The sequence below is a fragment of the Paralichthys olivaceus genome, chromosome 7, assembly GCF_024713975.1.
Source record: "Paralichthys olivaceus isolate ysfri-2021 chromosome 7, ASM2471397v2, whole genome shotgun sequence".
Lineage (NCBI taxonomy): Eukaryota > Metazoa > Chordata > Actinopteri > Pleuronectiformes > Paralichthyidae > Paralichthys > Paralichthys olivaceus.
Window position 1 is genome coordinate 485,658 of NC_091099.1, and position 25,718 is coordinate 511,375.

The 25,718-nt window shown below is 44.1% G+C and overlaps 5 protein-coding genes and 3 non-coding genes across 11 annotated transcripts; 6 read left to right on the forward strand and 2 right to left on the reverse strand.

Annotated features, from left to right (window-relative positions):
* Positions 1 to 203: 203 nt before the first annotated feature.
* On the forward strand, positions 204 to 2,257 carry pclaf (PCNA clamp associated factor). The gene is made up of 4 exons (XM_020112193.2): positions 204 to 413; positions 983 to 1,066; positions 1,158 to 1,338; positions 2,108 to 2,257. The coding sequence occupies exons 1-4, from the start codon at positions 368 to 370 to the stop codon at positions 2,148 to 2,150; spliced, it is 354 nt and encodes a 117-aa protein (XP_019967752.1). The 5' UTR covers positions 204 to 367; the 3' UTR covers positions 2,151 to 2,257.
* A 672-nt stretch (positions 2,258 to 2,929) lies between these two features.
* On the forward strand, positions 2,930 to 14,179 carry LOC109647017 (L-fucose kinase). Of its 4 annotated transcripts, none has more exons than XM_069529116.1 (24): positions 2,930 to 3,122; positions 3,502 to 3,811; positions 3,943 to 4,094; positions 4,222 to 4,272; positions 4,355 to 4,480; positions 4,697 to 4,769; positions 5,257 to 5,354; positions 5,618 to 5,698; positions 6,097 to 6,216; positions 6,773 to 6,944; positions 7,587 to 7,693; positions 7,779 to 7,880; positions 8,164 to 8,337; positions 8,816 to 8,889; positions 9,096 to 9,451; positions 9,541 to 9,775; positions 9,849 to 10,015; positions 10,205 to 10,432; positions 10,727 to 10,870; positions 11,045 to 11,164; positions 11,306 to 11,493; positions 12,232 to 12,331; positions 12,514 to 12,737; positions 13,390 to 14,179. In XM_069529116.1, the coding sequence occupies exons 2-24, from the start codon at positions 3,730 to 3,732 to the stop codon at positions 13,459 to 13,461; spliced, it is 3,246 nt and encodes a 1,081-aa protein (XP_069385217.1). In that variant the 5' UTR covers positions 2,930 to 3,122; positions 3,502 to 3,729; the 3' UTR covers positions 13,462 to 14,179. The 4 variants fall into 4 exon arrangements, with proteins under 4 accessions (XP_069385217.1, XP_069385218.1, XP_069385219.1 ...); XM_069529117.1 differs by having other exon boundaries at positions 2,938 to 3,122; positions 3,654 to 3,811; XM_069529118.1 differs by having other exon boundaries at positions 2,979 to 3,103; positions 3,654 to 3,811.
* Positions 14,161 to 17,806, reverse strand: commd9 (COMM domain containing 9). Its single transcript, XM_069529128.1, has 7 exons — positions 17,683 to 17,806; positions 16,719 to 16,854; positions 16,205 to 16,321; positions 15,781 to 15,920; positions 15,149 to 15,183; positions 14,912 to 15,015; positions 14,161 to 14,516 (listed from the first exon to the last, which is right to left on the reverse strand). The coding sequence occupies exons 2-7, from the start codon at positions 16,770 to 16,772 to the stop codon at positions 14,379 to 14,381; spliced, it is 588 nt and encodes a 195-aa protein (XP_069385229.1). The 5' UTR covers positions 16,773 to 16,854; positions 17,683 to 17,806; the 3' UTR covers positions 14,161 to 14,378.
* LOC109644462 (small ribosomal subunit protein eS17) lies at positions 17,626 to 21,860 on the forward strand. The gene is made up of 5 exons (XM_020109857.2): positions 17,626 to 17,777; positions 18,527 to 18,678; positions 19,413 to 19,518; positions 20,986 to 21,051; positions 21,740 to 21,860. The coding sequence occupies exons 1-5, from the start codon at positions 17,775 to 17,777 to the stop codon at positions 21,815 to 21,817; spliced, it is 405 nt and encodes a 134-aa protein (XP_019965416.1). The 5' UTR covers positions 17,626 to 17,774; the 3' UTR covers positions 21,818 to 21,860.
* Positions 18,710 to 18,835, forward strand: LOC138411002 (small nucleolar RNA SNORA71). The gene has a single exon (XR_011243645.1). It is a non-coding gene; the product is annotated as a small nucleolar RNA SNORA71 (small nucleolar RNA).
* Positions 20,438 to 20,564, forward strand: LOC138411003 (small nucleolar RNA SNORA71). The gene has a single exon (XR_011243646.1). It is a non-coding gene; the product is annotated as a small nucleolar RNA SNORA71 (small nucleolar RNA).
* LOC138411001 (small nucleolar RNA SNORA71) lies at positions 21,551 to 21,676 on the forward strand. Its single transcript, XR_011243644.1, has one exon. It is a non-coding gene; the product is annotated as a small nucleolar RNA SNORA71 (small nucleolar RNA).
* A 654-nt stretch (positions 21,861 to 22,514) lies between the features above and the next one.
* On the reverse strand, positions 22,515 to 25,718 carry cart2 (cocaine- and amphetamine-regulated transcript 2). The gene is made up of 3 exons (XM_069529129.1): positions 25,455 to 25,718; positions 24,002 to 24,085; positions 22,515 to 22,692 (listed from the first exon to the last, which is right to left on the reverse strand). The coding sequence occupies exons 1-3, from the start codon at positions 25,590 to 25,592 to the stop codon at positions 22,585 to 22,587; spliced, it is 330 nt and encodes a 109-aa protein (XP_069385230.1). The 5' UTR covers positions 25,593 to 25,718; the 3' UTR covers positions 22,515 to 22,584.

A 25,718-nucleotide genomic window follows, 5' to 3' on the forward strand; every position in this document is an offset into this window, starting at 1 on the left:
ACTTTTTTTAATCTGTATTTATATTTAGTTTCAGTACTCTGTTACTTTTATAAAATGATTCTACTTCAGTCATTTTATACTTAATTATTTAAATGTTTATGAATCCTTCATCCATCCATCTCCCATGCTGTAGTTCTTCCAGACTACCAGGGCGTGGCAGTGTTTTACCATCGCTTCTTCTCGTCTACCAGAAGCGAAGCACCAGAAGAAGAAATCTCCCGCCCCCGCTGAGCTTTTTAAACCAGCGCGGGAGTGTGCTCCTCTCACTTCCTGTTAGTTCTGTTGTCCGCCCGCTTTGTCTCTGGTCCCTGAGCTGTCTCTCCTCTGTCCTCTGTTTACTCGGTGTCTGTCTCCGCTCGGAGGGAACATGGTGCGGACTAAAGCGGACAGTGTCCCCGGCTCCTACAGGAAAGGTACAGTGACTCATGTCCGACATTAATGGAAACTTCTGGATCTGTCCCCGTGTTTCACTTAGAGAGCATCAGTCTCCCGCCAACAGGAGCCGCTCCTCTCTTTGTTGCTCTGCAGTCGGAGTCAAACTGGTTCTTTGTGTTTTCATCGTGTGATGAATTCATTTCACACAACTTCGTCTGAAACTAAACTTCTCTGCGCTGGCGCCAGTTTTTAGCGCCACATTGCGGCTTCTAGCGGACGTTGCACGAAACCTCATTGAGAAATTACATGATTGAATATTATTCCGCTTCTCGTTGAAAGTAAATGTGCGACAGGAAGCGATGAACGGTTTTTAATTCATCTACATGGTGCTGTGGAACCTTCGGCTCTACACAGATCCACCATTCACCCCTCAATTTAATAAGAAGTGAAATTTACAATCTTGCTGTAGGAGTTTAGAAGTGCTCCTGCTGGTGACGTTATATCTGCCCCCCCCCCATCATACAGAATCATATTCATAATAAGTCGCTCATGTTTCCCAGTGGACTCTCTCTGGTGTCTGTTCCTCACATGTTCCTCTTGTTTTCAGCTGTTGCAGCTTCAGCTCCGAGGAAGTCTCTGGGCTCCAGTTCCACCAACTCGTCGTCCTGCAGCAGCCAGGCGTCCACACCAGGTCAGTGTGTCCACACCCAGTCTGTCCACACCCAGTCTGTCCACATCCAAACAACACAGCTGAGCTGATGGTCGTCTTCTTTAATTCAAAGCTAAGGGCAAATATGCCGGTGGGAACCCAGTGTGTCCTCGCCCCACTCCGACCTGGCAGAAGGGCATCGGTGACTTCTTTGGTGGCCCCCCCCGGAAACCAGAGAAGGAGAACCAGAGACCCCAAGAGATCGAGGACGACGAGGAGGCCGGAGGCAGCGGGGTGTCAAAGGCCAACAGGAAGTATGTGTCTTATCAGGTCTCGTTGTAGCTCAGAGGTCTGGTCCTGGAACCGTTGGTTGAATTTGCCCTCAGATATAAACACTGGAGTTTGAATTCCTTCACACCTGATGAATAAACTGGAGGATCTGGTGGAAACACGATTCAGAAATATAATGCTCTTTAATGTGTATGAGTTGATGTCATTAGCAGTAACACCTGAATCCTACCATCAGTACTAAAGAATGGTTTCAGCTCAGGATCAGTTCACGTGGTTTGTATCTCCAGAGCTTTGTGTTGACTCCTTTTCTCCTGTGGAACCAGTGAAGGTCTTTTTGTATGTGTGCACGTCGAGCTGTTTCCTTCCACAGTTTCTTCTGGAGGATGTTGTGCTTCGGTGTCATGTTAGACTGAAGCTCTGATGTTTAATGTCCTTGTGTAGTTTATGGTCATGTCTCAGGCATGTTATTAATGATACTTAACGTGTTTGTAGAAAACAGGTGATTGAGTCCCGTCTGACACATTTGCATAATTCCCACAGTCTGACTCTCGTCCTGAAAACCAACGTTTATTTAAACACAACCGTGGGTTTGTTGAAAAGAGGAGCTGCAGCGATGGACAGTCGGAGGACATAAAACATTTCACAGCATGAAGATGATCAGAATGTGTCTCCTTTAAAAAGATGAGGCGAAGTAACTGTGCATCTGGAATGAATGACTCTACCAGAGCTGACTCCTGTGACCATGTTCTATAAAGACGAGCTCAAGTGTGACTGCGTGTGTTTTGTGTGCAGGTCCAGGCCGCTGCCTGCTGACGATGAGGAGGATGAAGACTGAGATGACGAATGAATCTGCTGCCTCTGTGGCATTTAAATGTACATCTGTATATAATTTTCTGCTGAATTCCCTTTGAATAAGTCATTAAACATGTTTTATGTTTTTAACCATGTATGTGGTGTGTGTTCTGGAGGAGCAGGACTTGAAGTGTCAATCATGAAACAGGTTTCACAGGAAATCCGGTGATTTCTGTGGAACAAAGACTAAATAAAGACGGAGGACGCTTCCCTCCCTCTCAGAAGCTAAACTGCTTCCTGCCGTCATCACATCTGTGTTTTATATCATCAAATATCGAATTCAGACCAAACTGACTGGAAACATCCCAGAGCCTATGGAGGACAAAACTGACTCAAGTATAAATCAATACATAAATAAATGTATGAATTAATACATTCATAATTAAATGTATGAATTAATACATTCATAATTAAAAGTATGAATTAAAACATTGATAAATAAAACGTATACATTTCTATTTCCCTACAGGGATTAATAAAGTACTTCTGATGAATTATAACATTAATGTATTTGTTTCTGTGTCTATGTTAATGAGGGAGGCGGTCCTAACCTCAGTCTCATGCAGGATTGGTCACAGGAGTGATGACGGTTCACATCCATTACTCTGTCTTCGTCTGTTTGGACTGCGCTGCAGGAAGATCACGTGGAACAGATTGCTTCAGTCTGGATCGCTCAGTTGACCAATCCCGCTCCAGACTGAGGTTAGGACCTCCCCCTCATTTACATACGGACACATCAGTAAGTCTGTCCCCGCCCCCCCAGAGGTCTCGGCATTAAAACCAAGCGCCACCGTTTGTGCAGCCGAGGTTCTGTATCCGGGTGTTTGGTTCTCACGGACACTGAGGACAGCTACTGACGGACACTGAGGACAGCTACTGACGGACACTGAGGACAGCTACTGACGGACACTGAGGACAGCTACTGACGGACACATGGTCCGTGCTGCTGCTGCTGGTGTGTGTGTGTATGTGTGTGTGTGTGTGTTAGTTATAGAGTTGTGATGTTTAGGTTCGAGTTCATTTATTCTATGTCTGTCAAAGAGCGTCCTCACATTTAGAGAGAGACGTGTCTGTCTCTCTGTGTGTCTGTCTCTCTGTCTCTGTCTTTGTGTCTCTGTCTCTCTGTGTGTCTGTCTCTCTGTGTCTCTCTGTCTCTGTCTTTGTGTCTCTGTCTCTCTGTGTGTCTGTCTCTCTGTGTCTCTCTGTCTCTGTCTTTGTGTCTCTGTCTCTCTGTCTCTGTCTCTCTGTCTCTGTCTTTGTGTCTCTGTCTCGGTCTCTCTGTGTGTCTGTCTCTGTTGTGTTTCTAACAAATGCTTATATTTCAAATGTTGAAGGTAAAGCTACAAAGAAAACGTTTGTCGAGGTGATTTTACGACGAAGAAGAAAGACCGGAAAAACAACTGCTGGAACTGACGCTCTGAGCGGACCAATCACAGCGCGGTCCTAAACTAGGCTGTAAACTAACTGTTACCATGTAACTGCTCAGTTATGACCTGAGGGGACGGAGGAGACATCTCTGAGGTGGGGACACGTCTCAGTGGAACTGAGACAAGAGACAAGAGATGAGGGACAGCAGCAGCATGAGATGGACGGTGGTGGTCCTGACCTGCCAACACAAAGACACCGTGTACTCCTTCCAGAGAGGTGAGCATCATCATCATCCTCATCATCATCATCATCATCAGTATCAGTGTTTGTGTAAAGTGTATAAACCCTCACTGTGTGTGTGTGTGTGTGTGTGTGTGTGTGTGTGTGTGTGTGTGTGTGTGTCACAGAGCTGGAGTTGCGGCAGCAGTGTGGCTCTCTCTATGAGGGTGCGTTGGTTTTGACAGTGCAGGACCGCCAGGAGCCGCTGGGCAGCGGGGGGGCAACACTGAACGCTCTGCTGGTCGCTGCTGAACATCTGAGCAGCAGAGCCGGACACACTGTGAGTGTGGGACGGTTATGATGGGGACACTGCGGACATTGTGAAGTCTACATGCAACAACACGAAGCCCAGAAGAAACCCTGAGTTAGCTCCTGACATGTTGAATGAAGATGTTCTCTATCCTCAGGTGGTGACAGCTGACGTCCTGGATGATGCTCACATCCTCATCCTCCACACCGTGAGTTCAGTCAGCCGCTGTGTTTTTGTTTCTCTAGTTAGATTTGTATTGTTCGCTGCTAACAGGTGTCGATATGCTGCAGGGTCGAGATTTCCCCTGGAGCTCCTGCAGCAGAGCGTTCTGCTGGTTACCTCTAGAGAAACCCGACCAGAAGGTCCAGGCTCCGGTCTGCTGTCTGGACCTGCTGCTGGACTTACTCAGTACCAAGGTCTGTCTCAGTCTTCGTTTATTTCACTCAGAACCTCACATTTTAAATTACGATGACAAAAATCAAACCACCAACAACACTGAGTAGTGAAAATATACTCGCTGACAGCTTCTAAACTTGAAATGGAGATAACTGTGTTGTGGTGGTGTTCCTCAGGGTTGTTTGTTGGGGCCACTGTAGTTTACACAGACTGTTGGTTTTGTGTTTTTGACTCAGATCTGTCCTGGTTCACCTCCTGGTGTTTGGGTCTGCAGCACTGACATGATTCTCTCCATCCCTGCTGACTTTGGTTAGTGTTTGGTTAGAGCACCGAGGAATCACTGCTGAGTAACTTCCTACACTTCTTTAGTTTGGGTTCTAGGAACCAACTTATTCACACACTGGCTATTCAAAACACTTCTTTCCTTCTTCTGTTATTGTTTCTTGTTCCATGTTGTTTTCCTGCTGTGAATCGAGGCTCGTTTCCACGTCTCAGGAAAACACGAGGGAAGTTTTCAGATTTGGCTCAAACATTCACCTGGTTAGAAATGATGTCATTCTGACAAATGTTTAAAAGGATAAAGTCAAAAGTCAAAGTGACATAAACACAGAGGGAGAGACTGTGATCCTGGAACAGATCCTGGAACAGATTCTGGAACAGATCCTGGAACAGATCCAAACAACTGCAAGTAATTCCAATTCTTCCAGTGCGTCTGATTTGTTTAAGCATAGTCTCTAACTTTAGTGTGTGTGTGTGTGTGTGTGTGTGTGTGTGTGTGTGTGTGTGTGTGTGTTAGCTCTTTCCTGGCAGGGCTTCTCTGGTGTTCAGGTTTTGGCGTTACCAGGTGACGTCTCCTATGCAGCCAATCACGGAGTCTACCTGTCCGACCAACAGGTGCTCACTTTATTTAAACTAGTGTCCATTAAATGACTTAATGACTTTGTGATTGTTTTGTGTGAAGTGTTTAAATACTTTTTATTTACATGCTTTATATTTAAATACTTTATAATTACATACTTTATAAATACTTTATAATTACATACTTTATATTTAAATACTTTTTATTTACATGCTTTATATTTAAATACTTTATAATCACATACTTTATACACCTCACTTCAATAGTGTGACTGAGGTGCGTTTGTTTTGTCTCCCAGGGTCAAGTCAGAGACGTCATCTACAGGGGAACAAAGGAGCAGATTGAACAAGCTGTGATGCCTGATGGGAAAGTGCCACTGGTGCGTCTGTTCCTGCGCTGACTAACAAAATCAAACACACTTTTAAAAACAAAGACGCTGGTTTGACTAACACTTTATTTACTGTTACTTTACTGAAAGCTGAGGTTTGATATTCACGCTCTTAAAGGGTCATTTCACTCAAAACACAGAATCAGGAAAGTTGCTGTTTTGTGCTTCAAGTTCAATTTTCATTCAGCGCCTGAAACTAAAGTTCTCCGCCGTGTCTGTGTCCCAGAGAGGAAGTGAGTGTGTCAGTGTGAAGTACACGGCTCATTAACGCCACGCATGAAAGGGAAATGTTAGAATCTTTTTATAATGATGGAAGCTGATGTTTGAATGTTGTTCTAACCAGGAAGGATCCAGACTGATGAGGTCTGTGTTTGCTGGTCTGTCTGCAGGTGTCAGGTCCGGTCTTCTTCAGCAGGTCTGTGTCAGAGAAGTTGTTGCAGACTCACGTAACTCCTCCTCTAGATGGCTGCACGTACCTGGGCCTGGACTCTGGAGCTCCGCCCCTGCAGGTAGAATAGCAGCGTTGAGTGGAAACTGAACTGAGACGCATGTCGATCGTCTTCATGTCGATCGTCTTCATGTCGATCGTCTTCATGTCGATCGTCTTCATGTCGATCGTTTTGATTTGTGTTGTGACTGTAAAATGTTTTCATGCTCTAACGTTCAGAAAACTTTCCTCAGACTGTCCATCGCTGCAGCTCCTCTTTTCAGCCAATGTCTCAAACACTCGTCTCTTTAAGACCCCCCCCCTCCTGATAAAGCCCAGTCTGCTCTGATTGGTCAACAGCTTCCAGCATATGGAGGAAATATCGTCCTCAGTTCTCGCTTTGTTAGCGGGCATGTCAGGCTAGCTGCGTGTTATCATGCAAATAGGATAGTTAGCTCGGGAGCTAGCCGGTTAGCCTGGCCTTGTTGCTCATCAACTCCTCTTTCACGTAACTTCATGATCAGCTGAACACTCGTCACACATCCGCTCTCATTCGTGTTGAACACTTAAACTCACGTTGTTTCTAAAAACAAGTATGATTGGAAGCTCTGGTTTCATCCGTCGGTCTCGTTCCTCAGATCTCGCTCTTCCTGGACGTCCTGAAGTGTCTCTGCTCAGATCTGACCCAGGATCAGTTTGTGAATGAGGAGAGAGCCGGCTGCAGTTCTATAGTTGGACCACAGGGGGCGATAGTGAGGGGCGGCAGGACAGAACTGTGGAAGATCCTCAGAGGGACTCCACTCAGACTGGGTGGGTGAACCTGTCTGTCTGTGAACCTGTCTGTCTGTGAACCTGTCTGTCTGTCTGTGAACCTGTCTGTCTGTCTGTCTGTGAACCTGTCTGTCTGTCTGTCTGTGAACCTGTCTGTCTGTCTGAACCTGTCTGTCTGTCTGTGAACCTGTCTGTCTGTGAACCTGTCTGTCTCTCTGTCTGAACCTGTCAAACCGCTTGACTCCCTTTGCTAATTCTAAAAATACTTTGTCCTCATTGTCCTTGTTCTCGTGTTTTGCCCTCATACAAGATGAAACAGTTAGCTTAGCTTCAGATAAAGATTCAAACTGGGTGAAAAGATTTGGAAACAGGGAAAACGGCTATTTACATTAGCATAAAGACTGAGAACAGGAGGAAACAGCTAGCTTAGCTTAGCTTGAAGACTAAGAACAGGGTGAACTGCTAGCTTAGCTTAGCATAAAGACTGAGAACAGGAGGAAAGTCCTAACTTAGCTTAGCTTGAAGACTAGGAACAGGGGAAAAACCTAGCTTAGCTTAGCATAAAGACTGAGAACAGGAGAAAACTGCTAGCTTAGCTTAGCTTGAAGACTAGGAACAGGGTGAACTGCTAGCTTAGCTTAGCTTAGCTTGAAGACTTGTGTTTTGCTCTCGCCCTCAAAGTCTACGTCCCCGGCGGTCGCTACGACTACCTGACTTCGTCTGGAAAGCAGCACGTGGAGCGACTGACCTGTGATTGGACAGACAGGAACACGCTGTCTCACATCCAGGTGACTCACCCTGTTCCTCTGTGTCCTCATACAAGCATTCTTGCTGAGTTTCACAAGCGCTGCACGACTTCCTGTTTCCCCTCAGAGGGAGAGCGGCCTCAGCGACGGAGGTCGGGTGATCAACAGCGTTCTGGAGGCAGACGTTGCTGTGGCGACCGGAGCGGTGGTGCAGCACTGCCACCTACAGGTGAGGCGCTTAACATCGACATCTTCTCATAATGAATTAGCTTCTGAGGACAGCAGAACATATTTCGGGGCCTCTGGTGGAAAGAGTTGTTATCGGGGCCCAAACCTCCTTCTCCGTTCAGAGAGCTTCTGACCTGCAGCTCAAACATGATCGGTCAAACTAGAAACACTAACCAGAAGCTTCTGGCCCCAGAATCTAGTCCCTCGCTATAGAGTCTGTTTGATCACAAGAAGAATCTGTTCAGTTCATGTTCCAGTGTTGTGACCTCTGACCTCTGCACCAGGGTCCTCTGGACGTCCCCTCGGGATGTTTACTGTCGGGTCTCCAGCCGTCGACATCACGTTGCATCAGGCAGCTGAAAATGACCAATGACATCATCATCCAGGGACATCGCATCGAGCTGGGGGAGTTAAAGCTGGACGTCTACACAGTGTTGGGAGCGCAGGACAACCTGCAGGTAAAATACGTCCAATATGAAACTTTAATGTCCCCTCTGTCTTTTTCTCTCACTTTGTTACTCCTGCTTTGAAATGATTCATAAATAAAGTTCAATAAAACCAACATTTATCAAAATGTCCTTCTAATAAACCAGCGAAACATTAAATATGTTCGTTCTTCACTGAAGAAAATCCTCTTAATTCTCCGGAGCTCTCTTCCTCCGTGGACGGACTTTGCTCAGTTGTTATGTCAATGATTCACATGGACACAGACTCTGAGAGCTGCTGCTGAAAGTGAGAGACTTCTTCATGTTTACCTCGTTTGTGTTCATCCTTTCATTTGAACAGACGAGGTTCACAAAACGAAGCAAAGGGAAGTAAAAGAAAAGAAAGCAAATGTTTTTTAATGCAGCAGGTGAATATTCTGATCAGCTCAGAGCTTCATCACCAGATGTAAATCAGTCTCCTCCTCCTCCTCCTCCTCCTCCTCCTCCTTAGGTCTCCTCTGATGACAGCGACGCCTCCTTCCTCAACCAGAGATGGAGCGACTTCTTCAACAGGACAGGAACACAGTGAGATTGATTCTTGAAAATTAGTCTTTGTACTTTATGATTTGGTGTTTTACAAACACAATTTTATAAAACTGATAAAAAGTTGTTCAACGGTCACAAAAATCTATTTTACCTCGTAAACACTTTCTTAAGATCTCCTCTTCCTCTCCTCTTTCTTCCTCCTCTCTTCCTCTCTTCCTCTCTCCCCTCCTCTCGTCTCTCCTCAGGCCGGAGGAGTTATGGGTCAGAGGAGCACAGCGCTCCCTCCTGGAGGCTCGTCTCTTCCCGGTGCTCCACCCCAGAGGGGGAGCTGTGGGTCTGGAGGACGGTGTTGGCTGGCTGCTGGGGGGAGGCGGCTGCCTGCAGTGGTGGAGGGAGGCATGGAGGCTGTCGTTAAAGGAGGTGCTGTCACTCACCCGTCAGGAGGCGGAGCTCCAGTGGAGGGAGGAGCTAATGTTCCTGGCCGGGAGGCGGAGAGTGTTTGACGCCCTGACGAGTCAGACAGACGTCTGCCTGCTGCCTTACTTCAAGGCAGCGGTGCTGGGCGGCCAGCAGGGGGCGCTCCTGGAGACACTGGACAACAGTGAGTGGGGGGGGGGGTGGATGGGATAGTTTACATTAGGTGGGATAAAGCCTAGTTTATGCTTCCTCTTGTTTTTCCTCTTTCTTCAGTTGCAGGAGGTTGCAGGGAGCAGGGGGCGGAGCCTGGGACTGAGCTGGGCGTGGCTGCTCGCTGTCTCTCCTGTATTGCTGATGTGTTGGTGTGTATGGCGGGGGGGAGAGGAGGTCTGAGGAGTGGACCTGCTGCTAACGAGGCCTGGAGCCCCGCCTACTTCCTGTTGGAGGAGGGTAACCTGAGGGGTGGAGTCCACGCCCTGGCTAAACAGAGAGTTGATTGGCTGAGTAGGTGAGTGTCACTCTGGACTTGATTCACTTTAATGTGTCATCGGTTGATTATAACCTGTGACTGCCCTCTACAGGCCGGACCTGCTGGTTCGTGCAGCGCGGCACTACGAGGGCGCGGGTCAGGTGCTGCTGCGACAGGCTGTGATGTCATCACAGAGGTTCATCTCTATTGGTCAGGGTGAAATCCCGCCCCTTGATGAGTGGAAGGAAGTGGAGTGTCCGGCCAGACTGGACTTGGCAGGTGAGTCCAGAGGATCTGATTCAGCTTTGACCTCTGACCTCTCCTCCGTGTTGGGAGGAAGGTGTGGTTATGAACTGCTACATTTTTCATTTGATATTCTATTCATTTTACTTGAGGAAGGGAAAGTTCCCTCTAAGTTCTTTAACTGATGAATATCAGCTCATCGTTCTCGGCCTCTTTGTGTTTCAGGCGGGTGGAGTGACACTCCTCCCATCGCCTTTGAGCACGGCGGCTCTGTGACCAACGCTGCAGTGAGGATCGATGGGAAACGCCCCATCGGTGCCAGAGCCCGTCGCATTGCAGAGCCCCGCCTCCTGCTGGTCAGCCACACGGCGGGAAGGGAAAGTGAGGTTTCCACGGAAACAGTGTGCGACAGCCTGGATGACTTGCGGGACTACTGTCAGCCCCACGCCCCCGGTAAGAGACAAGCTCGAGTTTAGGATCCGACCATCAACCCCAGAGTGTCTCAAACTGGGATTCCTTCAAGCTGCAGTTTCAAACCTTTGTCTTGTGAGTGAGAGCGATCACACTGCTGAACCACATGGTTCATGATGAGTCATGACGACCCCTCAGGTTTATCAGGTGACCCTCTGGAGGGGCCCGACCCCTATGTTGACCACCAGTGGTCTAAACTCTCTGACTCTGTGTGTGTGTGTGTGTGTGTGTGTGTGTGTGTGTGTGTGTGTGTGTGTGTGTGTGTGTGTGTCACAGGAGCCCTACTGAAGGCGGTATGTGTGTGCAGCGGCCTGGTGTCTCTCACCTCCCAGCATTCTCTGGGGCATCAGCTGATGCAGAGGTGGGGGGGAGGGGTGGAGCTCCACAGCTGGTCGGCGCTGCCCACTGGATCTGGACTGGGTGAGAAAACATTTGAATAAAATGAGGAACACACATTAAGTCTGTCATAACAACTGAAAACAACCAATGTATGTTGAGATTCATGTTTCACGTCTGAATATTATATATTGGAGTATTTTCAGTTTCAGCACAGATCTTCTCTCACCGGAGGTGTGACGTGTTGTTGTCCTGCAGGTACTAGCAGTATCCTGGCGGGGGCGCTGTTCGCTGCTGTCTACAGATGCACCGGTCGAACCTACGACACGGACTGCCTCATCCACGCCATCCTGTACCTGGAGCAGATTCTCACCACAGGTCTGAAGCTCTGACGCACAAACGCTGCACTCGTTCAGCAGCTGCATCTGTTTACTCTACGCTCTTCTTCTTCCTCTCTTTTGTTGTTGTTCTTCTTCTTCTCCCTCATCCACCTCTTCTTCTTCTCCTCCTCTCATGCAGGTGGAGGTTGGCAGGATCAGGTGGGAGGTCTGGTGGGCGGAGTGAAGGTGGGTCGCTCCAGAACGTCTCTGCCCCTGCAGGTAGAGGTGGAACATCTCAGTCCTCCAGACGACTTCTTGGTTTCTCTGGAGCAGCGCCTCCTGCTAGTGTATACGGGGAAAACCCGCCTGGCTCGAAACCTGCTGCAGGTTTGTGTTGGTCTGTTCAGTCTGTTCACACGGTTTCATTTTAGTTCAACATTGCTTCATGTTCAGGGAATAATGGACGCCACATTAGCTTCATCAAACTCAAATGGCGAAATCCAAAGGCTGACTTACAAATAAACAGTAACATGAGGTCGTATCAATGTGTTGGAGGAAGAGCAGTTCATTCTGTCACAGTCACTCTGTCACGTGAGGTTAGTGTGAGCCCTCTCATGCACATGAGGGGCTGTCGCAGGCAAACATCCCTCAGCCAATTTGAGTAAAAGCTCTGCGGCAACCAATTAGTCCAGTTATTCAAAGACTATCAGATAAAATAACAATGATGAAGAGGACACACACACTGTCTGTGCAGCTGAGTTAGATATGAACATCCCTGAGTGTTCAATGTTCTGTTGGACCTTATTCTTTAACCTGAGTTCTGGGGGAGGATGTAAAGAGACACGCTCTATTCTCCTAATGGAGCTGTGATGATGATGATGATGATGGTGATGATGATGATGATGATGATGATGATGATGGTGATGATGATGATGATGATGATGATGGTGATGATGATGATGATGATGGTGGTGATGATGATGATGATGATGATGATGATGATGATGATGATGACGATGATGATGACGATGATGATGATGATGGTGATGATGATGATGATGATGATGATGGTGATGATGATGATGATGATGATGATGATGATGATGATGGTGGATCTGTCTGTAGGATGTGGTTCGTAACTGGTACAGTCGTCTGCCCTCAATGGTCCAGAACGCCCGGGAGCTTGTGGCCAATTCAGAGGAATGTGTCAGAGCCTGTTCAGAGGGTGAGACTGAACACACACTGTTCATACACTGAACACTGAACACACACTGAACACACACTGAACACTGAACACACACTGAACACACACTGAACACTGAACACACACTGAACACACACTGAACACACACTGAACACACACTGTGTGTGATGTGGAGCGCAGGTTGAACATGTCTCCCCCTGCAGGCTCTCTGTCCAGACTGGGTCGGTGTCTGAACCGCTCGTGGCAGCAGAAGAAGCTGATGGCTCCTGGGTGTGAACCGGCCTCTGTGAGGACCATGATGGAGGCTCTGAGGCCACTGGTCCTGGGTCAGAGTCTGGCCGGTGCCGGGGGCGGTGGATTCCTCTACCTGCTGACCCGGGAGCCTGAGCAGCAGCAGGCGGTGCTCCAGGTCCTCAACAACACACCGGTAAGAAGCAGACATCAGTACTTTCTATATTTCTATATTTCTATAGTCAGATAAACTCAGATCTGCTCATGGGACGTCGATCGGTGACGATGAGAGACTGAAGCTCCTCCATGTTGACAAACTGGACTGACCGACAGCACCATGAGTCCATGCTCCGTATTCAGACATTTCATTTCAGTGAACTTGAAAAGACGACATCATATCTGTTTACTAACTAACTTTACGTCTCAAGTCGTCTTCAAACAGCTGACGTTCATTTATCAATTCTCATCATTTAGAGTCAAACTGACCAGAAAGCACCACATGTGTTGGGGGGTGGAGACCACAGTGTGATTGACAGCTGGTACCGTCCAATCGGTGCAGTTATACTTGAACTCTCAGTCAGGCTCCACCCCCTGCTCCTCCATATATGGTTACTTCTGGTTTCATAAAATCAAAATGGACAAAATGTGAAACTGAGGCTTCAGAACAGCAGCTCACGTCAGGTGACGTCACGGTGGTGGAGAGTGACAGAGGCTGGAGAAGTTACAAATCCAGAGAGAAGTTGAGACTGATTAATATCAACTAAAATACAATCTTATCATCCAATGAGAAACAAACGTTCAGCTCTGTGTGGTGGATTACTTCTCATCATGATAACTGTTGGTTTCAGGGTCTGGGAGACTTCAGTGTTCACACAGTGGAGCTGGACATGGACGGGATCACAGTCCTGCCCCCGTCCTGAGGACACACAGACACACAACACCTCTGGTAGTCGCCAGGCAGAGTGAGCGTGAAGAATCTAAACTAATTCACAAAGTGGGATCAAATGTGAAAGTAGCTGAATGATCCTTCTTCTATGTGAAGCAGCTTTAAAGGGTATTTTTCTACTGGGATAAGAAATAAAGACAGGAAGACGTGTTCTCAGAGAAACATCTGTAAACATCTGTAAACCTCTGACTCACTGACGTTGACTCATCAGATGAAGGAAACTTTCTCTTCATATTCAGTCAGACGTTTGAAGGGCAAGTTCACATTTCAAGTCTTTGTTCAAACCAGTCTCATGCATGTGTTTCGTGAACGTTGTTGTGATCGTCCTGGTTCTTTGTGCGATTCCACACATGGAGCCAGTAAACACATGATATATATTATATAATATTAATAATAGACACTAAGGTCATATCACCCAATGTGACAAATAATGTGAACTTGTCCTTTAACGTTTTTATCATTAATCAAAGAATATAACAATAATAAATAAATAACTATGAAGTGACTTTTCAGTGGTTTAATGGAAGATGCTGAGGGGATTTAATGTTTGTATATTTATAATTTTAATAATGAATTTAAATGAAGTGTTGACTTTTTACATTCAAGATGCTTCTTTAAAATGTTTTAACTCATCACCTCTGATGAAGGGAAACATGAAATGATCAGCTCAAAATAAAACTGTGTTCGTTTTCTATTGTTGTCAAATGTTTGATGATATTTTAGATGTAAATCCATTTTAAGTTTTGAGAAGTTTAAACACAAATTTATCAAAACAAACTGTGAACTGATGAATTTAATGAGTTTAACTAATCTTAGGATCAAACATGAAGATAAAAAATCTGAAATGGGACAAAATCTGTGACACGTTGATTCAATCACAATCGTTTGAGTCTATTTCGCAGCGACCACCGACAGCTGGTCTCTGATGCGTCCCAGTCCGTCCAGTATGGTGTCCAGAGACTCCCTGCTCAGCTCCACCGTCACCGTGGAAACCGACTCACTACCTGCTGATGGACACGGATCCTCCACCTGAAACACGTCACACGTATGAGACCATGACAGATACACATGATCATAATCAACAGCGTGATGACACAGACAGAGACCGTGCGAGCTGCCACTCAGGAAACTGAACCAAACAAGGTGTGAAGGAGTCCTGAGACTCAGGGGCGGCTGTGTCTGAGTCAGGACTCAGTGTTAAAGTGACCAGAGCGATGAGGATTCATGTGTTTACTCATTAAACCTTAAACCTTAGACACATCGCAACTACTGCCTGAGAAATTCTGCAGGAGCTGCGACTCCTCTGAGTCCAGAGAGGTCGAGTACGTGAAGACACCAGAACCAGGGTCGTCTGCTCCACGGCTGTTTCATGTCATGTTATTCCCCTGTCAGTAGGTGGCAGTGTTGCTCAGGGTCATTCTCACCTTCAGCTGAACCAGGCAGGTCGGAACCGACATACGGCCGAGCGAGTCTGAACCAGTTACCATGTCAACCCGCCAGTCCAGGTCCTTGAGCTGAGGGAGAGAGACTACACACACACACACACACACACAGTTTAGTGCTTCACACACTCTCTCACACACACACACACACACACACACACACACACACACACACACACACACACACACACACACACACACAGGATGACATGAACTCACTCTGGTCACTCGCAGCCTCCGTCCTCCATGTTGAACTGAAAAACATCAGAGGAAGATGTGATGTCATCACAGCCCGTCGTTACATCATCACACTGAGTCAACCAATCAGTGACGTTTGTTTCTGAATGATTTGTGTATTTTAATATTATTGAACTGATGATCAGAGCTAATAAAAACATGTGTACTACAGAGTCATGTGACCTCCTCAGTTCATGTGTCTGCTCCTTCATCTCTATCAGACATGTCCTCATGTACAAATACTTCAAACATGAAGTCACAAACTGTTTCTTCTAATGTAGAGAATCTGTTGATGTCTTCAGTTCATCAGCATCTATTGTCCTCGTGTCCTGGAGACGGGTCCTCACATGTGACTCTGAGCTTCAGTTACTGCTCAGAAAGTGTCTCTGTAGTTTGACTCTTGTTGATTTAAGGACAGAGGACGTTGCTGCTTGTTGACATCGATGAGACAAACTGAATATGAGACAAATCAAATGTGACTGATTGAATTGATTCTGATTAGAGACACAAGCCAGATGTCAGTGTGTTTTTTGACCAGTGAAGAAAAGGTTTGATCGTGTTGTGAGTCGTGCTTGTCACTGTGAGTCAGTGAACTGGACCAGGAGGGTTCTGACCTGTTCTCCAGCAGGATCTTTGTGATCAGGTTCTTCAGACTGGGGTGAAACGACTCGGGGAAGAGAGCGAGGATCTGCTCTGGAGAGCTGAGGTTGTTGAAGAGGACGTGATGAGAGAGAGCGTGGAGAGAGCGGACGAGCTGGAGGACAATAAAAGAGGTCAGGGTCAACGCATCTCTGCATTTCAAACGAATGTTTTATTTTGAAATGGTCAAAGTCCAGGTTCTGTTACCAGAACAGGAACAAGAGTCTGAGTTTATTTGTTTGGAGGCTGAATTAACAGATCGCAACCAAATGGCTCTGATGATGTAAAATATGTAGAACAGCTGCAGCTACATTATGAAATGAAGAGACGTCTTGTTACAGATGATAAACTGGAGTTAAAGAAAAGGTGTGTGTGTGTGTGTGTGTGTGTGTGTGTTACCTGTGCAGCCTGGGCTGTAGGGATGTTGAGTGTCGTGGCCGTGGTTTCAGTGAGCCGGTGTCCCGGGTCTCTGTGACTCTGGACACAAACGTCTCTGACTGCATCTTTGGACGGAGCCTGTGAGAGACAACATGTGGTCAGAGAATCTGTGATTCCATCGATGCAAACCTCGGTTCAGCAGGACGACATGGGAACATGAGAACATGTGAAGTGATGATATCTGTGAACATGTGAACATGAGAACATGTGAACATGTGAACATGTGAATGAACATGTGAACATGAGAACATGTGAATGAACATGTGAACATGAGAACATTCTATATGTGATGATGCTTCTGCTCTTTATTCCTCCTGAGTCACTGGATGTGTAGTTTCTCTTTACTGAATGAAAACGATAACACACACACACACACACACACACACACACACACACACACACACACACACACACACACACACACACACACACACACACACACACACACACACACACACACAGGACGGAATCGAACCTTTAACAGAAGCTGCAGGTTGATCAAATCTTCACTCGAGACGGAAGCGGCCATGTCGAAAAACACGTGACGTCACCGCCAGTCATGTGACAAGAAGATGCCGCGCTATGGCCCATGGGAAATGTAGTCCCGGAGGCTAACATGTAGAAGTGAAACAGTGAAAATAAAAAAGTTTCATATTTAATGTAAAAAGAACAAAATTCAGTAAAAACCAGGTTCACAGCAATTTACCTTAATAAATATAATAACATTTAACATTTATAACTTATTAAGAGACCTGGATCCATCCATCCACCTGGCTATCCATCTATCTATCTATCTATCTCTCCATCATCTATCTACAATCTCTCTATCATCTATCTATCTATCTATCTCTCTCTCTCTCTCTCTCTATCCATCTATATATCAATATATATAGATATATATCCACCTAACCATCTATCTCTCTATCATCTATTTATCTATATCTATATATATCTACCTTTCCATCTCTCTATCTTCTATTAATCTATCTATCTATCTATATATCGTCTATCTCTTTATCATCTATCTATCAATCTATCAATCTATCTATCATCTATCAATCTCTCTATCATCTATCTCTCTATCCATCTATTTATCTATATCTATATATATCTACCTATCCATCTCTCTATCTTCTATTTATCTATCTATCTATCTATATATATATACATATATATATATACCTATCCATCTCTCTATGTTCTATCTATCTATCTATCTATCTATCTATATATATATATATATCTATCCATCTCTCTATGTTCTATCTATCTATCTCTCTATCTATCTATTTATATAAAGATATCTATATATAGATATATATATAGATATATATCTATCTATCCATCTATCTATTTATCTATTTATCTATCTATCTATATCTATCCATCTAAATCTCTCTCTCTGTCGTCCATCTATTGTTGTAATTACACCCTCCCACCAGCAGGGGTCACGGTTGTATCCAAACATCCGTGTGTGGATTTAAACTTCCGCCGGAAGTCTGGTCGTCCTCTTCTACCAGGCCGATCCAACATGGTGGGTAAATGTTTCATGTCTTCCTGTGCTATCGGTCATAATCCTGGTGTTTTAACGGTTCTTATTCCCCGGTAACGTCCTCGGTGGACACCGGGCAGTGAGTTGAACCGGGCCGCGGCTGTATTGACGTTAGATGATCCGCACAGAGCGTTTAATTTTCGGTGTAGTGACGGAGGAGGCGGAGCGGAGCCGTCTTCCAGCTGAATGGGCCCCGGTGTCCCGTCTCCGTTTACCGGCTGAGTTTACCGGGAGCTGCAGAGTGGCTCCGCTGCTCTTTCTGTGTCTACACAGTCCGTTAAACGGTGACGTCTCCGTCAGTAACCGGCCACCGACAGTTAGCCCATGAAGCTAACCCCGGAGTTAGCCTCGGTGCTGGTAACGTGCAGGAGACTCGTTCACGACGTCTTGTCGTTGAACCGGAGACTCAGCTGAACGAGCTGCGCGTTCCCGGTTATAACGGAAACGAACGTTAAGAGGCTGAAGCTGCGGGTTCGATCCCCAGCTTCAAAGTGATAAAGATTAGAGACACCTGAAGGTTTCACAGCTGCGACAGGAAGTGAGTCTACGTCATCGGTCGCTGATGTTTTGCAGTCGAACGTGAAAAGAAGAAAATGTAAAAACTTCTGATGATGAAAATGAGAAGAATCGATGATATCTGAGGATCAGTGTCCAACATGGACGCCTCATGTCTGCTGTGTTAACCACGTGAAACGTGTCTGACTGATGAACGTGTGATGTGACGTCTGCAGGGACGAGTCAGGACCAAGACGGTGAAGAAGGCCGCCAGGGTCATCATCGAGAAATACTACACCCGGCTGGGTAACGACTTCCACACCAACAAGAGGGTGTGCGAGGAGATCGCCATCATCCCCAGCAAGAAGCTCCGCAACAAGATCGCTGGGTGAGTGTCAGCGGTTCCACCATTCTTTCCGCCCTGTATCGAAAGTGACCATGGCGTCCTGTGGCCAGGTCATTGATAGTACAGGAAGATGAAGCTGAGAGCCTTTCCCGTGTTTGAAGGATGATCAGTTCCTCTCAGACCCTGATGCTCTCAGACATTTAAATAACATCCAGGGAGCATGTGGAGGTAACACATCAGCTCATCTGTGGGATCGGAGTCGATCGCAGGTTTATCAGCTGTGGGGGGGGGGGGCACATTACATGAAGAGCCTCTTCCAGGAGAGCAGCTCAGAGGATCGTAACGTTAGTGCGGACGCCTCTTCACGTTGGGATGTGTAAAAAGTTGACGGGAGAATGAGTCATGGTGACGATGAACCGGAGCAGAGTATTGTTCCGCTTCATCGTTAACAAAACAAAGACACGCAACACGAGAAGCTTCACAAACTACTTCAAGAAGATGATAGTTTTAATTCCACTTCTTCTGTATTACTCAGTTCATCTCTACTGAAACCGTGTTCACCTTCGATTTCCACATCATGTCCCAGAGTGGAGGTTAGGATCCAGTGATGTAATCTGATTACTGTAGATGTATAGTTACTGTGTGACGGAGGAGAACGTGAGAGAAGGATGAGGAGGAAACGAGGGTTTAGCGACTGTGATGGTTTCAAGTTTACCTGAGAAGAATCGTTGGAAGTTCTGATCTAGATGTTTCATGAGCTTGTGCTGCTGCTGCAGGTATGTGACACATCTGATGAAGAGGATCCAGAGGGGTCCAGTCAGAGGAATCTCCATCAAACTGCAGGAGGAGGAGAGAGAGAGGAGGGACAACTACGTGCCAGAGGTCAGTGAAGGCATCGCAACGCACACAACTTTGCAGCAACACACACACACACACACACACACACACAGTGGAGACGAGAGGCTGAACGCAGCCTGGACATTAGTTATATCCACATAATTCAAATGTAATGATGATACCAACACATTGTTTTTCACTGGTTTGATGCTCAGCACATTGAGCATGACACACGGGACCTCAGTGAATTCTGAGGCTGAGTCTGTCCTCACGTGTCCTCACGTGTCCTCACGTCTCATCTGGGGTTGAGAACTGAAACTCCCATGTGCTGGGTTCTGCTGTTCTGTGTGTGTGTGTGTGTGGTAGCACTTTGAAAATGTGCTCATTGTGTTAAAGCTGCATTCATCACTTTATCAGCTCCGGTATGATCAGAACATTACGAGGAATTGTATCAGTTTATGTTGAACTACATTTTTACCGTGTCACTGAAGTTAGTTTAAAGTTCTTGATGAGCTCCAGAAAGTTTGATCTCTAGGTTTGTTGCTGAGATCTTATTTATCTGAAGTGGAACACGTCTAATTGTTTTCACTGTTGACTCTGGATCATGTTTTCAAAGAGGCAACATTCATTTTGGGTTAAAAGTTAAATTAATCTCAAACCTTTCCAAACATCAGTCACTCTAACGAACCTCTCATCACTTCAGTGTCGAGTTAGTTTCTGCTGCTTCAGACTTTGATGATATTCAACAGATGTTTTTATCATCTGAACATTTGACCAGGTTTTATATTAGAATCAAAAATATCAGAATTGATGAGATAATGAGGGGAAGTCGTTGAACTTGAATAAAAGACGTCCTGTCGTCTCATGAGAACTTCTGAACATCCTCTTTGAATTCAGCCTCTGTTGGAGGAAGATATTATATTCATGGATGTTTTATCCTTTGACTTGTTCTCACGCCGGCGTCTCCTGTATCGAAAGTGGTCATGGCGTCCCTGTCGCCAGATCATTGATAGTACAGGAATATCAAACTGTGAGCATTTCCCGTGTTTGAAGGATGATCAGTTCCTTTTCAACCCTGACGCTCGCAGACAAAAAGAAACGTGCGTCGGCTGCTTGTTTGTGGTGTCGTGGTTAAATGAACATGTTTTTAATGAGACAAACACTTGACTGTTCTGATTCAACTGAAGGTTGATGTGAAAATACAGATTTCTTTACAGTATTTTTACAGCCACAGGTTCATTAATCAAACTTAATGTTTCTAACTTAAAGATGTCTACATTTGAACGGACATATTGTTAATAAGAGAAGGTTTGAATAAAAGAGATTTGAGATGAGAATAAACATCAGTTTTAAACCTGAGTCATCAGTCACATGTCCTGAAGACGTTTTCATTCGGACACAGAGCCCAACACAATCACTGTGTGGCTGCAGAGGGCGCTGTTGCTTTAAGAGAAGAATGTAGAAACGCTAACGTGTGTGTGTGTGTGTGTGTGTGTGTGTTCACCTGTGCAGGTGTCTGCTCTGGACCAAGAGCTGATTGAAGTTGATCCCGACACCAAGGAGATGCTGAAGCTGCTGGTGAGTGTTTCTAACTTAATCAGATTACAAAGTCACAGTTCAGGAGTGAGCAGCTCTTCATGACCTTGTCGTAAAAACATGTCACTTGATCAAAGTGAAGGTTCGACTGCTCCGCAGACAGAAGCTCAACGACTCTCAGGTAAAGAAGTCGAGCTGCGATCAGGAGCAGCAGCTCGGTCTGAAGCTGCCGAGCAGCCGCACGACTCGTAACGTGTGAAGTTACAGAGCTGAGGGATGTGAACACAGTGGAACCTGAAGATATCAATGATCCTGCAGAACGACCACAGAACGACCACAGCTCCTCACACGCTGTAAAAACATGGAGTTCAAATATAAAAAGCTCATTCGGGGTTTAAGAAGATAACTCGGTACATTTTAGATGAAACACTCATGAAAACATCTCATGGATTCGTTTTTAATCAACCAATAGATTCTTTCACTGAACCTTTAAGTTTTGTCGAGTCGTCGGTGTCGTGTGTGACACTGTCGATTCTTTCCGCCCTGTATCGAAAGTGACCATGGCGTCCTGTGGCCAGGTCATTGATAGTACAGGAAGATGAAGCTGAGAGCCTTTCCCGTGTTTGAAGGATGATCCGTTCCTCTCAGACCCTGATGCTCTCAGACACCTGATAAACTCTGGTCCTGTTGGTTTACACCAGGCTTACACACTATTCTCTTCTGTTCTCAGGACTTCGGCAGTTTGTCCAACCTGCAGGTCACCCAGCCGACCGTCGGCATGAACTTCAAGCAGCCTCGAGGAGTCTAGACGTCTGTAAAGTATCTTCTAATAAAACCTTCTGGGACAAAAACACTGTTCACGCCTGGTGATTTAAATGATATTACATATATTAAATATGACATTTATCATAAGACGTTGAAGGTTTCAGTAAATGAGAACTCGACTGGTCATCATGTCATAACCACTGGGTTTGTTGTCTTTCAAGATATTTTGTCTGGAGTCTGAATATTTAAAGTCTACAAAGATCAAATGTTTCATTCACACAGAATCAGCATGTTCACATTAAACTCATTTTAATAAGAAGATTCATATTTTTCTCTTGGTGCCGACAAACAGGTTTGATATAGTTTCAGTTTATTTGTAACTTGTCGATCAATCCGATTTTTCAGAATGAATCAATGAATTTACATAAAATCACAACGGGTCAGATGAATTCTCACTTTGTAAAAAAAAAAAATCATGTAGAATTGAACTGGAAATAAATAATTGAATCTTTTGTGGAGTGAAGTCGAGCAGCTGAGTCTCACATGGAAACAGTCCTGCAGGGGGCGCAACAGAAGAAACTATTCACAGTACACAGAGACGACACGAAAAATAAAAGCCTGTTAACAAGACGTTCAGCAGCTGAAGCCAGATGTGACCATGAGACCTAAAATCCAAGAAACCAGAAATATCCAGATGTTCATTTCACATCGTGAGTCGCTGGAAGAAACGAGAGAAAAGCTTGAATGCATCATGGATTTATTTACATTTGTGTTTCTGTACATTTTAAAATACACAATCATCTGACTGGCTCATAGGCACTTCAGCAGGAAGAAGTTGCAGAAGGCTCCTTGGGGACAGTCGCACATCTTTCCGATGCGAGATCCTTTTCTGACGGCGCAGTGTTCCCCCAGATCGCACTGTGAACGGCAGGAGACACTTTACACATCCACACAACCCGTGCACACGCCCCTGAGGCCGTGCACACGCCCCTGAGGCCGTGCACACGCCCCTGAGGCCGCGCACGCTCAGGGCCCCGTCATCAGGAGCCTGCTTCACGAGGAGATACATGATTTATAGAACCTGATGAATATATTAAAAACTATTGGTCCATTAGACATTAAACCTCGATGACAATCAAATGAGACTAAGATTTCATATTTTACTGTTTAATTATTAATGACTGATACATTTAAAGAAAACAAACAACCAAATGTTAGAAATTAAAAAGAAGTTTAAACAGAAATACACATTTATATACATATCTGAGTTTTCGTTGAGCCTGTCCCTTTAAATAACCACAGACGTCACTACTCAGGTTCTAAATAGTTTAAAAAGTAACAAACCAAAATCGTCAATATACAATTATTCAAATGATCAGCTGATTTACATGACAACACAAATCCATCGTCTCTCTACAGAAGAGGTTTTAATCCACCGCTGATTTAAAACTGGTGGAAACATGACGCTCTAATTTTCTTTAGTTGACGTGGGTCTGATCCTGTTTAACTTCTATATACAGCCTGTTTAATTCTTTATATACAGTTATATACAGCCTATGTTTAATTCTTTATATACAGTTATATACAGCCTATGTTTAATTCTTTATATACAGTTATCTACAGCCTATGTTTAATTCTTTATATACAGTTACTATATACAGCCTATGTTTAATTCTTTATATACAGTTACTATCTACAGCCTATGTTTAATGCTTTATATACAGTTATCTACAGCCTATGTTTAATTCTTTATATACAGTTATATACAGCCTATGTTTAATTCTTTATATACAGTTATCTGCAGCCTATGTTTAATTCTTTATATACAGTTACTATATACAGCCTGTTTAATTCTTTATATACAGTTATATACAGCCTATGTTTAATTCTTTATATACAGTTATCTGCAGCCTATGTTTAATGCTTTATATACAGTTACTATATACAGCCTATGTTTAATTCTTTATATACAGTTATATACAGCCTATGTTTAATTCTTTATATACAGTTATATACAGCCTATGTTTAATTCTTTATATACAGTTATCTGCAGCCTATGTTTAATTCTTTATATACAGTTACTATATACAGCCTGTTTAATTCTTTATATACAGTTATATACAGCCTATGTTTAATTCTTTATATACAGTTATCTGCAGCCTATGTTTAATTCTTTATATACAGTCTATATTTGATATTTCATCACGAGTGAATGGCTGTGACTCACTGAGGGAACCTGTCCATACTTCTTCCCCCAGGGATTCATCCTCTTGGTCTGAAGCTTTTCCAGAACCTCGTGCAGAGCGCCCAGCTGGAATCAAACACACGTGCACATCAGACGAGAGGCTGACACACAACAACAACAACACACAACAACAACAACAACACACAACAACACACAACAACACCAGACACTTCAACACACAACAACCCACATTTTGTAAATGTAAAGTCTTAATATAAAAACAAAGTGACTCTTCCAGATGAATCTCCAGCTTCAGATCCACAGATTGAGAATAACGATAATATTTAGTGAATGATTCTTAATAAAATGTCACAGATGATGAAACAATAATAATCCAGTAATGTTCATGTTCTCATGACTTTATAAATAAAACTTCATGCAAAGGTTCGTTTCACTAAAACAGAATCACTGACTTGAACTTTTTTAAATGATTGTTCTCAAAAAAATACCAGTAAAATATGAAACATTACATTTATAAAAATGACAGAAAGATAAACTGGGTTAAAATGATGATACAATAATAATATGATAACAATCACATTTCTCAGGCTGTAACCACTGATACTGTTTTTCATTATTGATGATGTTTGTGGTATATTGAACACATATATATATATATATATATATAATGAATCTCTCACCAGTCTGCTGGACTTGATATATTATTATATATATATTTAAATTGTATATAATATATATAATGAATCTCTCACCAGTCTGCTGGACTTGATATATTATTATTATATATATATTTAAATTGTATATATATATATATATATATAATGAATCTCTCACCAGTCTGCTGGACTTGATATGTTATTATATATATATTTAAATTGTATATATATATATATATAATGAATCTCTCACCAGTCTGCTGGACTTGATATGTTATTATATATATATTTAAATTGTATATATATAATATATATAATGAATCTCTCACCAGTCTGCTGGACTTGATATGTTATTATATATATATTTAAATTGTATATATATATAATGAATCTCTCACCAGTCTGCTGGACTTGATATGTTATTATATATATATTTAAATTGTATATAATGAATCTCTCACCAGTCTGCTGGACTTGATATATTATTATATATATATTTAAATTGTATATATATATATAATGAATCTCTCACCAGTCTGCTGGACTTGATATGTTATTATATATATATTTAAATTGTATATATATATATAATGAATCTCTCACCAGTCTGCTGGACTTGATATGTTATTATATATATATTTAAATTGTATATATATAATATATATAATGAATCTCTCACCAGTCTGCTGGACTTGATATATTATTATATACATATTTAAATTGTATATATATAATATATATAATGAATCTCTCACCAGTCTGCTGGACTTGATATGTTATTATATATATATTTAAATTATATATAATGAATCTCTCACCAGTCTGCTGGACTTGTGGCTGAGGTCCTGAACCTCCCTCTGGTCCCTGTCATCCCTCTGGTCCCTCTCGGCTTCCGTCCTTCCGACCCGACAGAGCGCGCACAGCAGCGCCGCGCACAGTAAAGCTCGCGCCCACATGGTGCCACAGTCAAAACAAACCGGAGGGAAAAAAAGCTGGAACCGGTTCTAGTTCCGCTCCAGGTGTTTGTCACGCGCTGCCCGCACCGCGCGAGGTGTTTGGACGGAGAGCCCCGCCCCCTTCAG